The sequence below is a fragment of the Gracilinanus agilis genome, chromosome 2 (genome assembly GCF_016433145.1).
Source record: "Gracilinanus agilis isolate LMUSP501 chromosome 2, AgileGrace, whole genome shotgun sequence".
Taxonomy (NCBI): domain Eukaryota; kingdom Metazoa; phylum Chordata; class Mammalia; order Didelphimorphia; family Didelphidae; genus Gracilinanus; species Gracilinanus agilis.
In genome coordinates, this window is record NC_058131.1 from 695,057,282 (window position 1) to 695,069,702 (window position 12,421).

Sequence of the window (12,421 nt, forward strand, 5' to 3'; positions counted from 1 at the left end):
CCTCCCTCCCTTCCTTCCTTCCTTCCCTCCTCCCTCCCTCCCTCCCATGTTCTGGCACTATCTCCATCAGCAGATAGAACATTCCCCCCAATGATGTCCAAAGCATCCGGGGCTCAAAATCGTTGACTTACAGCTTGAAGGGGCCTTTGAGTATCTGTTCCCATCCGGCCATTTTACAGATGAGGAGGCTGAGGCCCAGTGAGGGGCGAGCGTTTGCCCGATGTCATAGAGCAAGTAAATGGCAGAGTCAGCATCCGAGCTGTCTGCTGCCACTTGACTCTGAGCAGTAGCCGGGATCGGGATGGGGCTGAGGGCGTCGTGTGGCGGCGCCCCCCTTCCCCCATCTCGAGACCGTCACCGGCTCCTCTGGTGGAGGCTGAGCCTTTGGGCCACGAGGACGTGCAGAGTGAGGGGCGGTCGGGGCAGGGGGAGGGGAGCGGCCTTGGGGAGGGGCAGCTCAGGTGTCCCTGGGAGGGAGGCGGCGGGCGGCTTCTGGAACCCTGGCTGGGCCTCCCTCCGTGTCGCAGCTCCTGGATTATGAACTTGTCTCAGTACGCGATGAAGAACTGGCTGCGCTCAGCCGAGATCGGGCAGGAGATCAACGAAGCCTGGCTGGTGCACAACACGGTCGTCTACGTCCTCAACCACAACCATCACCTGATCTTGGCCGGCCGGCAGAAGGAGCTGGTGGAGCTGCTGCAGGGCCTGCTGGGCATCATGAAGGTCACGGGTCACAACGGGTGAGGGAGCGCAGGAGGCCCCACCCCAGCCGGCTCGCCCAGGCGCTGCCAGGGGAAGGGGGGCACGTGAGGGACGGGGGGCCTTGGCGTCCGGGTCCCGGGTCAGAAGCGGCAGGGCCAGGGCATCGGAAAGGACTTCTGTGAAGCCCGAGTCAGGAGGGAGGCGTGTGGGCAGATGCCAGCCTGGCTGCCTGGCAGCAGCCTCGAGAGCTTTGTCCCGGGGCCCTGTGCCAGGACACCCTGGTGGTCTGAGGGGAGCTCTCTGGGGAGCTCCGGAGAGCCAGGCTGGCCCCTCCACCTGCTGCCAGCCCCCCCCCGGGACTCAGGAGCTCCCCTCCCGGTGCTTCTTCCAGGGACACCATCACGCTGGTGTTGCTGTGCAATGCCCTGGCCCGGGGGCTCATCCTGGGGCTGATCCCCTCCCATACGTCGGAAAAGGGCCGCAAGTTTCTGAAGTCGAACCAGCTGCACTTGTCCCCAGTGGAGGGTTTTGTGGCTTCCGATGTCAGACTGGCCATCGAGGTAGGAAGCTGGGAGGGAAATGACGAGGGCGGGGACGACGCGGAGGGGCCGGTCCGAAGGGCCCTTCCTAGCTGGGTCAGACCTAAGGAGCTGGTGGGCTTCGGGCCCGGGAGGCCGCCTCAGCCTGTGAGAGTGGGCAGCCCCATCCTTGGGACCTTGCTGGCCAACAGTGCCCCCTCCTGTCCCTGAGCGCCTTCCTGCCGTTCGCTCCCAAGCCCCCAGCTTGGAAACACTCTCCTTCCCCTGACTCTGCAGCAGAAACAAGGCGGCTGCTCTGAGGGGCCTCCCCTTTGTCACCTCCACGTCCTTTGGCCCCGAGGGGCACTCAGCTGAGGCGCTACCAGTCTGAGGGGTCATCCCACCCCTCCCTCCCATCAAACACACATGGACCCCCCCCGCGCCCCCCCGAGGCTCTCCCCTCTGTTCTTCTCTCTGTGAATGCATCCGCTCCCATGGGGGCGATGGTCCATCCCCAGTCTCCTTCTCCATTCCAACTCTGAGCCATGATTCGTGTGGAAAGTGCTTTGGAATTGTGCTCACATAGTTCCTGGCTTTGTCTTGGCAAGTAGACTCCCAAGTGGTTTCTATTGCCTGCACTTGTTCTCACTCTCTCACCCTTACTTTCTGTGTTAGAGTCAATACTGTGCCTTGGTTCTAAGGCACAATGGGAAAGGTTAGGCAATGGGTGTGAAGTGACTTGCCCAGGGTCACACAGCTAAGATGCCAGATTCGAATCCAGGACCTCCTGTCTCTAGACTTGACTTTGTCTGCTGAGCCATCTAGCTGCCCTCTGCAAGTATTGTAAATAGACTTTCTCTTTCTAGCTCTTCCTGCTGAACTGTGTTGTTACTATATAGAAATGCCTGATGATTGCTAAGGATTTCGTTTTTATCCTGCAACTCTGATGAAGTCGTTAATGATTTCAACTAGTTTATTAGTTGTTTCTCTGGGATTTTCCAAGTATACCATCACACTGTCTACAAAGAGCAATAGATAGATTTCCTCATTGCCTAGTCTAATTCCATTTCTTTCTCTTGTCTTTTTGCTATATAGAGTATAATATTGAAAAATGGTGGTGAAAATGGGCATCTTTGCTTTACCCCTGACCTTAGTGGAAAGACTTCTAGCTTGTCCCCATTGCAGATAATGCTGGCTGTTTGTTTTAGATAGATATTACTTTTCACTTTAAGAAAGCTCCATTTATTCCTATGCTCTCTAGTGGTTTTTTTTTTTTACTTTTTTTTTAAACCCTTAACTTCTGTGTGTTGGCTCCTAGGTGGAAGAGTGGTAAGGGTGGGCAATGGGGGTCAAGTGACTTGCCCAGGGTCACACAGCTGGGAAGTGTCTGAGGCCAACTTTGAACCTCTCTAGTGGTTTTAATAGGAATAAGCGTTGTATTTTGTCACAAGCTTTTTCTGTATCTATTGAGATCATCATATTGTTTCTGTTGCTTTTGTTATTGATATGACCAGTTATGCTGATGGTTTTCCTAATATATTGAACTGGCCCTGCATTCCCGGTAGAAATCCCACTTGGTTATAGTGTTTGATTTTTGTGATTTATTGCTTTATCTACTTGCTAGTATTTTCTTTAAAATGTTTGCTTCGGGGGCAGCTGGGTAGCTCAGTGGATGGAGAGTCAGGCCTAGAGATGGGAGGTCCTGGGTTCAAATCTGGCCTCAGACACTTCCCAGCCGTGTGACCCTGGGCAAGTCACTTGACCCCCATTGCCTACCCTTACCGCTCTTCTGCCTCGGAGCCAATACACAGTATTGACTCCAAGACAGAAGGTGAGGGTTAAAAAATAAAATAAAATAAAATAAAATAAAATGTTTGCATCAATATTCAGTGGGGAAATAGGTCTATAGTTTTCTTTCTCTGTTTTTGCTTTTCTTTGCACTGTATTTGTGTCATAAAAGAATTCAGGAGAGCTCCTTCTTTGAGATCAATTGTTCTTTCAGTGTTTGGTAGAATTCATTCATCAGGCCCTGGAGATTTTTTTTTGGGGGGGGAGTTCATTGATGATAAATTGATTCAATTTATTTTTCTAAGATAGAATTGGTGAAGTATTCTATATCCTCTCCTATTAATCAGAGCAGTTTATATTTTTGTAAATATTCATCCGTTTAATTTAGATTCAATTTACTGGCATATACAACTCCTCCTAATTACATTAATTTCCTCTTTATTGATGGCAAATTTACCTTTTTCATTTTTTACATTAGTAATCCGTTTTGCTTCTTTCATTTTAAAAATCAAATTAACCAGATCTTTATCTATTTTGTTTCTTTCACAAAAGCAACTTTTACTTTTATTTATTAGTTCAATGGTTTTCATACTTTTAATTTTGTTAATCTCACTTTTGATTCTTAAGATTTGCATTTTGGTGTGTAATTGGGGATTTTTAATTTATTCTTTTTCTTTTTTTTTAGTTGCCCAATTCATTGATCTCTTTCTTTGTTTTATTAATAGAAGCATTTAGAGAAATAGATTTTCCCCTAAGTACTGCTTTGGCTATATCTCATACATTTTATATGTTATCTCATGACAACATTCTCTGTAATGAAATTATGGATTATTTCTATGATGTTCTTTGACCCACTTATTCTTCAGAATTAGATTATTTGGTTTCCAATTTTTAATTGGAGTTTTCATGTTTTTTTTTTTATTAAGTGTAACTATTGTATTATGAGTTAAAAAGGATTCACTTAGTATTTCTGCTCTTCTCCATCTGTTTCTGAGGTTTTTATGCCCTAATACATGGTCAGTATTTGTATAGGTGCCATGCATTGCTGAGGAAAAAAAAGTATACTCCTTTCTATTCCCATTCAGTTTTCTCCAGAGATCTGTCATATTTAACTCATCTAAAATTTTATCGACTTCTCTATGTCTGTCTTGTTTATTTTTTGGTCAGATTTATCTAGTTCTGAGAGGGAAAAGTTAAGGTTCCACTCTAGCATAGGTTTACTATTTTCTTGCTGCAAGTCATTTAATTTCTCCTTTAAAATCTTGGATGCTATACCATTTGGTGCATATGTTTAGGGTTCCTGTTACTTCATTGTCTACGGTACCTTTTAGTTAAAGGTAGTTTCCCTGCTAATCTCTTTTCATAAGACCTATTTTTAAAGCTTTTGCTTTATCTGAGATCATGATTGCTGCCTCTGTTTTTTAAAAAATTTTAACTGAAGCATAATAGATTCTCTTCTGGCCCCTTACCTTTACTCTGTGTGTGCCTTTCTGCTTCAAATGTGTTTCTTGTAAATGATATATTGAGAAATTCAGGTTTTTAACACACTCTGCTATTTATTTGATTCCATTTTATGAGCAAATTCATTCCATTCACATTCATAGTTGTGATTACTGTGCATTTCCCTCAATCCTAAACTGCACCCCCTCTTGTCCCTCCTTAAAAGTCAGTTTTGATTCTAACCACTGCCTCCCTTAATCTACCCTCTTTTCTTTCAACCCTGCTTCTCTTATCCTCCTTTCCTCCTACTTCCACGTAGGGTAAGATAGATTTCTATACCCAACTGGGCATGCATTTTATTCCCTTTTTGAGCCAATTCTGGTGAGTAAGGTCCAAGCATTGTCTGCCACACCCATTTTCCCCTTCAGTGTAAAAATCTCTTCTTTTCATGCCTCTTTTATGGAAGATAATTTTCCCCATTCTCACGCCTTCCTCCCCACCCCCACCACTTCTCCCAGGGCATTTCTCTTTCTCACCCCTTAATTTTATTTTTTTGAAGTCATAGTAAACTCACAAACCACATTCTCTATGTATACTACTTCTAAATGTTTGATAGTGACAAAAGAGTTATCGTAAGAGTTATAAGTCTCATTTTGCAGGAATGTAATTATTGAATACTTTAAGATTTCTGTTTTATTTTATCTTTATATGCTTCCCTGAGTCTTGTATTTGAAAGTCAAAATATTTATTCCTCTCTGATCTTTTATCAGGAGTATGTGAAAGTGTTCTACTTCTTTAAATATCAATTTTTTCCCTGAAGGATTATTCTCAGGTTTTTTTTTTTGGATAGGTGATTCCTGGTTGAAATCCTAGCTCCTTTGCCTTCCAGATTACTATATTCCAAATCCTCTGATCTCTTAATGCAGAAACAGCTAAATTTCATGTTATCCTGACTGTAGCCCCACAATATTTGAGTTTCTCCTTTTTGGATGCTTGAAGTATTTTCTCCTTGACATGGGAGTTCTAGAATCTGGCTATAATATCCCCGGTAGTTTTATCTAGATTTTTTTAGGAAGTGTGTTGGTGTATTCTTTCAGTATCTATGTTATCCTCCAGTTCTGAGGTAGGATATCAGATTTCCTTGATAAATTCTTGAAATATAATGTGTGGGCTTTTTGTTTGATCATGGGTTTCAGGTAGTCCAATAATTCTTAAATTATTTCTCCCTAATCTATTTTCCAAGCCATCTGTTTTTTCCATTTCAACATTTCACATTTCCTACCACTTTTTCATTCTTTTGATTTGATTTGATTGTTGTTGTTTTCCTATGTCTCATGGATCTATTTGTTCCCAGCTGCCCAATTCTAATTTTTAAGGAATTATTTTCTTTCTTCAGTGAGCTTTTGTACCTCCTTTTCATTTGTCCAATACTACTTTTTTAGAAATTCTTTTCTTCAGTGAATTTTCATGTCTCTTTTCCCATTTGTTCCATTATGCTTTTCAAGACCTTTTCTCTTTAGTGGATTTTTGCTTAGCCAATTCTGTTTTTAAAAGGTGTTATTTTCTTTAGTATTTTTTCATCCTCCTTCTACCAAGCTTGTTTACTCTCTTTTAAGATTTTTCTTATATAACTCTTATTTCTTTTCCTATTGTGCAGATGGAAAATTTGCCACACCTGAGCTACATTCCCAGCATCCTTTTAAGTACATCCTCATTTGACATACAGAGGCTTGGGAGATACATTTGGCTGAGACCCACACTGCGGGGCTCTTTTGGGGCTTTGCTTTGGTTAAAGTGTGGCAGGTGTGGGTCTCTGGCTCTGTACTCTGCTCACTTTATTGAAGGAATCCCTTTCTCATTTTTGTTATTAAATCCTTTAATTTAAAATTAGCTGGAGTATTTCATTCATTTTTACTCCTACACTATTTTTTCCTCTGCCTCTATTATTTGATTTAGTGAACATTTAAAGTCAACATCCCCAATCACATCTCCATCAAACCATGTGATCAATCATGTGTTTTTCTTCTGTGTTTCTGCTCCCACAGTTCTTCCTCTGGATGTGGATACATTCTTATAAGTCCCTCAGGATTGTCCTGGGTCGTTGCGTTGCAGCTAGTAGCAGTCAGTTACATTCGATCATGCTACAATGTATCCGTCTCTGTGTACAATGTTTTTCTGGCTCTGCTCCTTTCACTCTGCATCAGTTCCTGGAGGTCTTTCCAGTTAACATGGAATTCCTCCAGTTCATTATTCCTTTGAGCACAATAGTATTCCATCCCCATCAGATACCACAAATTTTTCAGCTATTCCTCAATCAATAGAGACCTCCTCATTTTCCAGGTTTTTTTGCCACCACAAAGAGTGGCTATACATATTTTGATACAAGTCTTTTTCCTTATGATCTCTTATACGTAAAAACCCAGCAGTGGTATGGCTGGATCCAAGGGCAGGCAATCTTTTAAAGCCCTTTGGGCAGAGTTCCAAATTTGCATGCAGTTGTTTTGAATTCGTTGTCTTCTTCTGAATTTGTGACTTGATCTTCCCTGTCTCCACAGTAACATTCTATAATCAGCTTCTTTGTTGTTTGCTCATTTTCCAGACATTTTCTTGATTTTTAACTTGATACCAAAGTTGAGTTTTGTTCCCAGGGCAGAGGGGATGCTGTTCCAAGCTTTAAGTTTTTTGTACTACTATTTTTAGAGCTAGCTCTTGGGGTCTGTAGGTTTTAGTGCTTACAAGGTGGGATGATAAAAGGAGAGATGTGGTCCCTGCTTTCCTGATCTGTATTCTGGCCCTCAAGCCTCCACAGGCACTCTTCTGTGCCCCAGAACTGTGATGAGAGTTCCTGCACTCCTGTGGCTACGAGTGTTCTCACTTCTTCTGCCCCTGTAAATGCAACTTTGACCCAGTTCTCTTGTGACTGCAAATGATGGAGCTCCTCTCTGCCTTGGACCTGGGACCAGATCCCTTCCCCCATGAGAGCTCCTTAGGCCTCAGATATAGCTACCTCCAAGGGAGGCAGACCTTTCCTGCTGGCCTCCTAAGTTGTTTCGGGAAGGAAAAGAAGTTCACTCCAATCTTTTATTGGTTCTTTCACCTTTTCACCTCTGCCCCTCACAATCCTTCTCTTCTTATAAAACTCAGTGCAGAAGTGCTTTGTCATTGTGAAGCCCCTCCTGGTTGCATAAAAGCTCAGATTTGGAGGACACTTGAAAAGTCCCAGAGGTCAACCCATGACTAAACAGAAATACCTGACAAGTAGTTTTCTAGCTTCTGCTGGAAGATCTCCATGCTCAGGACAGCTCTTAGTCTTCTCACATGCTCCTGGTTTCTCCCTCCCTGGCCAAATAGAACAATCAGCCCCCTTTCCCTTGACAGTGCTAAAAAAAAAAAAGAAAAAAAAAAACAAAATTGAGGCAGCTCTCATAGCTCTTCCAGGCTTATCTCTTCCCATTTGGATGATAAGCCACAAACCCTTCAAATGGCATGACTTTAGAGCCCTTCACCATCCTGGTTTTCTTCTGGCTTCCCAGTTTATAGGGCTGAACCTAGTACTCCAGGGGTGGCTCTATAAGGGCCAAGAACAGAGGAGCTTTGGACTCACTAGGCATGGACATCATGCTTCTCTGTCAAGCAGTGTGACCTGGTGGGTTTCCCAGAGCGTCAATGGGCTGAGGCCCCATTATGTGACTGTGGGCAGGCAGACCACCAGGATAGGTAAAGGGACGCGGATAGTTCTATATATTAAGAAGGCAGGCTCCTCTGAGGAAGTTCAGGAACCTGAGGGGAGACTTGGGCCGTGTCTTTGAGTAAAGGGCAAAGGAAGGAGAAACAGAAATGATTTTGTCATTGGAGTAGACTACAGACCACCTGGACAGAAGGAGGAAAGTGATCAGAAGTTTGGGAAACAAACCACTATCTGGGCACCAAAGCATCATGGCGTGCTCACTCCTCTCTCTCCCTTTATCTTTCCTTCTCTTCTCTCTCTCTTTCTCTCTGTCTCCCTCTCTTCCCTCTATCTCTCTTCTCCTTCTGTCTCTCTCCTTTTTCCTATCTCTTCTTTCTCCTTCTCCTCTTACGTCCTCCCTCTCTTTCCCTCTCTCCTCTTTTCTCCTCTATCTTTACCCCCCTCTACTTTTTCCTTACACCTCTATGTGTCTCTCTCTGCTCTTCTCTCTGTCTCTGTCTCTTGCCTTCAGTGATAGTTTCACCCTTAAGCAGGTGGAGAAGCAGCTCAGGGACATTCTCTTGCAGATCGGATTCTCCCTTGGGGATGGGAGAGGGTTGATAAGAGCACTAGGGGGAAGCGACCCTTCCCTCCTATGTCTGTGATATAAAGAGGAGGGAGGGAAAGTGGTAGGCGTGAAGCCAGTCAAATGCAAGTCAGACCCCTTCCTGGCTGTGTGCCTTTGACCTCAGGCCCTTTATCTACCCATTAAGTGTTGGCTGAAGCAACACTGGGACTCCTGGGTATTTGGAATTGGATTCCAAGCGTCCCGTGGCAAGGAAGTCTTCTGACGGGGCAGCTGGGTGGCTCAGGGGATAGAGGGCCAGGCCTGGAACCAGGAGGTCTTAGGTTCAAATCTGACCTCAGATACTGGGTAATCCTGGGCAAGCCATTTCCCCCCAATTGTCTAGCCTTACTGCTCTTGTGTCTTGGATCCAGTACTGAGGACTGAGTTCTGGGTCCAAGACAAAAGGAGAGGATCTTTCAAAAGGATGGAAATTGTTCTGGGCTTCGCATCGTCTTCCCACATTCGTGTCTCGGGTCTTAGGTTTGTGACTATGGTCTCACTCTGACAAATGGGAATCTGCCTCATGAGATAGTGCCCATCAGCACCCGGCAGCAACTCATCGCCACCTGGGTGAAAGCCAAGCAGCTGCTGCAGCAGCAAATCGGCAGCAAACTGGGCACGGACGATGAGGTAAGGGCGGGAGGAGACGGGGAGCGCCTGGGATGGGGTGTGAGCACGGCTTTTAGTCAGCCATCGGAGGCAGGGGGCTTCTTTCCTGCTTTGGGGCCTGCCTCTCTGGCCACTTAAGATAGGAGCCAGGCCCCGCTGGCACTATCCGTGCTGCCCCTCATCCCGTGGGATCAGGGAGCAGAGCCTCTCCTGAAGGACCAGAGCCCTGTGGGCACCTTGGCACTGCTGGCTTGGCCACTGCTCACCTTCCAGACCGTGAACCAGCAAGCTTCTTGAGGGCAGGAACCGCTTGGGTGGCCTTCCTGGGACAGGGTGGGAGCTGAGGAATCGTGACTGGATTGGACTGGGGGGGTCCTGCTCCTCCCACTTATGGCCCCCCCACCCTGCTTCTGCCATCTTGGCCAGAGGGTTGTATATCCTCTGCCCAAGGATTGGACCACGAAGGTTCCCTCTTCCATGCCCACACAGCCATCTTTACCTCTGCCCAAACGCTCTCCTGGGAGGGCCTGGGCTGCTCCTGACCAGCGTGCCATATTTTTCCCCACTCAGTACATCAATGAAAGCCAGACGCGGATGACTAAGGTCCTCGTGGCCCTGGAGATGTACTCGTGCAATGGGCTGGGCCTCATGGACTTCAACCTTCCCTCCCTGAATCAGGTATCTCGCCATTTCTTCATGGGGCAGAGGGAGCTGCTGCAGAGGAAGGAGAACTCTGGGCCCGCGGCGGCCAAGGCCTCCTGAGCTGCCCCTTCCTTGGCACCTTCTCCCTGGGAGGGAGCACAGGGCGGACATGGCCAGGGTCTTTGAGCTGAGCTCAAGCTGGGCTGGAAGAGCAGGGCTCTGGCTGGAGGAGATGGCACATGGGTTGCCGGGCCTTGTCTTTGGGGCTAATGGCCATTCGGGCTCTGCTCACACTGCCCTGTTCCACTTCAGGCTGTCTCTGGTGCCTCCTGGAGGGGTGGCGGGACCCCGGCCCCAGGCTCACCCGAGTAGGCCTCCAGCTTTGCCAGGAGGGTGGTGGCCACATTCACATGGACGGAAAGGTTGAAGAGACTCCCCCAGCCCCCACGAGCAAATGTCTCTGGAGATTTCCCCAGGACATCTGCCTTTTAGCTGAAAATCCCGACGCCCCAATGGCATCCCATTTACCCAAAACAAGGCAGTCGAGTCGGGGCATTTCTCAGCTAATGAGCCGCCAGGCCAGCGACTGCTGCGGCAACCACTGGCTGGTGGCACGTGCTGATGGCTGTAGGTGGCCGCGGTTCAGCGGCGGCTCTTCTGCTCACTTGGGGCCTTCCACAGCGCTGTGTATTTCTGTTGTGGCTATAGGTGGTGAGGTTGGCCTCCGAGTGCAAGTGGACAGACCCCCACGTGGAAATCCAGAGCATGGTCCGACTGGCCCATTTTGCTTATGGGTTACGCGAACATGAAATTGTGATGTCCTTGGCCAAAAAAGCCTTGAGCAAGATTGCGAGACACAGCGAGGACGTCCGGGACATCGAGTTCAGAGATCCGTAAGTTGGCGGCTTTGTGTTGTTTCCCCCACCCACCCACATGGGCTGATTGGCAGCCGTCCTACCCTGGCCTGAGGATCAGTGCCTAGCTGGCCGTCACCACAGGCAGCCCAGCTTCCACTCATGTCTCTAGGCCCCTCTCTGGGCGGGAAGGTTGGCGGTCCCTGACCTGAGCCTCCCTGCTTCTCAAGCAACCTGCCACCCCAAGAATTGCTGCAGTTGATTGGTGATTACAGCTCAGCTGTCGAAATGGTTTTGCTGATTGAGAGGGAATTTGTTTTAGAATTTGCTGTTTGTTCATTCATTCATTCATTCATTCATTCATTCATTCATTCATTTTTTCTGCCTCCAAGAAACCCATTTCTGAGTGTGGGTAGCTACATATTTGGGAAGGGAACAGGAGAATAGAGACCAGCTAATATGGAGTGGGGGAGCTTACCCACTGGAAGTGGGTGGCTCAGCCTGAGAGAGAGAAGCCTGGACCTCCCCCAAGGGGAAGGCCTTGATGTTGGAGATTCCCAGAATCCTCTTGTGCCCTCTTGCCTTCCTGCTCGTTCACTCAAAACCTTCAAAAGAATCTGCGAGTCTTCACTTTCCAGGTAGCCCCAAAATGGCTTGAAACTGTGCCCCGTTCAGAGGCCTCCTTTTCGGCTGAGCCCTCGGGGCCCCCACTCGCTCTTCCTTGGGATTAAACAACCCGAAAAGTTTCAAGCGCTTGTGAGAGCCAATGACTGTTGAGTCTCATCGGGGCTCCTCAAGGGCGAGAGGAGCCTCGTCCGGGAGCCCAAATCTTGGTTTCTCCACCTGGCTTGAGGCCTGATTCATGGCTGTGAGCAAGGGCCATCTCTGAGAGGGGAGGTGAACAAGACGGTCCTCTTCAAGCTCCAAAGCTCCGTGGGTTTGGGGAGGGGGAATCTCCCACCTGCCTGAAGCATGCTGGGACCAGGATGGAAAGTGGCACCAGCTCTCTTGGCATCTGCATCCAGATGGGGTCAAGGCAACTAGCAGCAATGCAGAGACGGGCTTTGGAGGCCTCATGCTAGGCTCTGGGAATTACCAAGAGAAACAAAACCAGGAACGCCAACCCCTGTCCTCGAGGCGTTTACAGTCTAATTGCTATGGCAGCCTTTGTGCTATGGCACGAAGGAGCTACCGATGGACAAGAGGGAGGTGACCTTGGCAGGGAGGAAGCCCAGGAAGGGCTTCTCAGAGAGGGTGGCGCCCCGAGGAAGCCAGGAGAGCCAATAAGGCGAGAGGAGGAGGCAGAGCTGGTCAGTGAGAGAACGGGCCTAGGGCTGGGAGATGGAGAGGCTGGTGGCCACTGCCTGTCCTGGAAAAGTAAGAGGGGGGCCCTGGGTTATCGGGGAATCCGAGTGCCCCACCAGGGGGTTTCTGCTTGATCCTGAGGGAGAGAGGGAGCCAGCCAGCGGAGGTGACCGAGCGAGGGATGGATGTGATGGGACTTTGACTTTAGGAAAATCACTTTGGTGGCTGAATGAAAAAGGAGGGAGGAGGGAAAGGGCCGAGGCCAGCA

At 47.9% G+C, this 12,421-nt stretch overlaps 1 protein-coding gene across 1 annotated transcript in view; it reads left to right on the plus strand.

The window, feature by feature from the left end:
* Positions 1–12,421, plus strand: part of CFAP46 (cilia and flagella associated protein 46) — a 160,677-nt gene that overhangs the window by 31,516 nt on the left and 116,740 nt on the right. Inside the window, exons 14-18 of the mRNA XM_044660305.1 lie at positions 528–740; positions 1,094–1,262; positions 9,224–9,373; positions 9,923–10,030; positions 10,703–10,861. Of these exons, the coding sequence (XP_044516240.1) occupies positions 528–740; positions 1,094–1,262; positions 9,224–9,373; positions 9,923–10,030; positions 10,703–10,861 (799 nt within the window). The remainder of the gene's footprint in view (positions 1–527; positions 741–1,093; positions 1,263–9,223; positions 9,374–9,922; positions 10,031–10,702; positions 10,862–12,421) is intronic.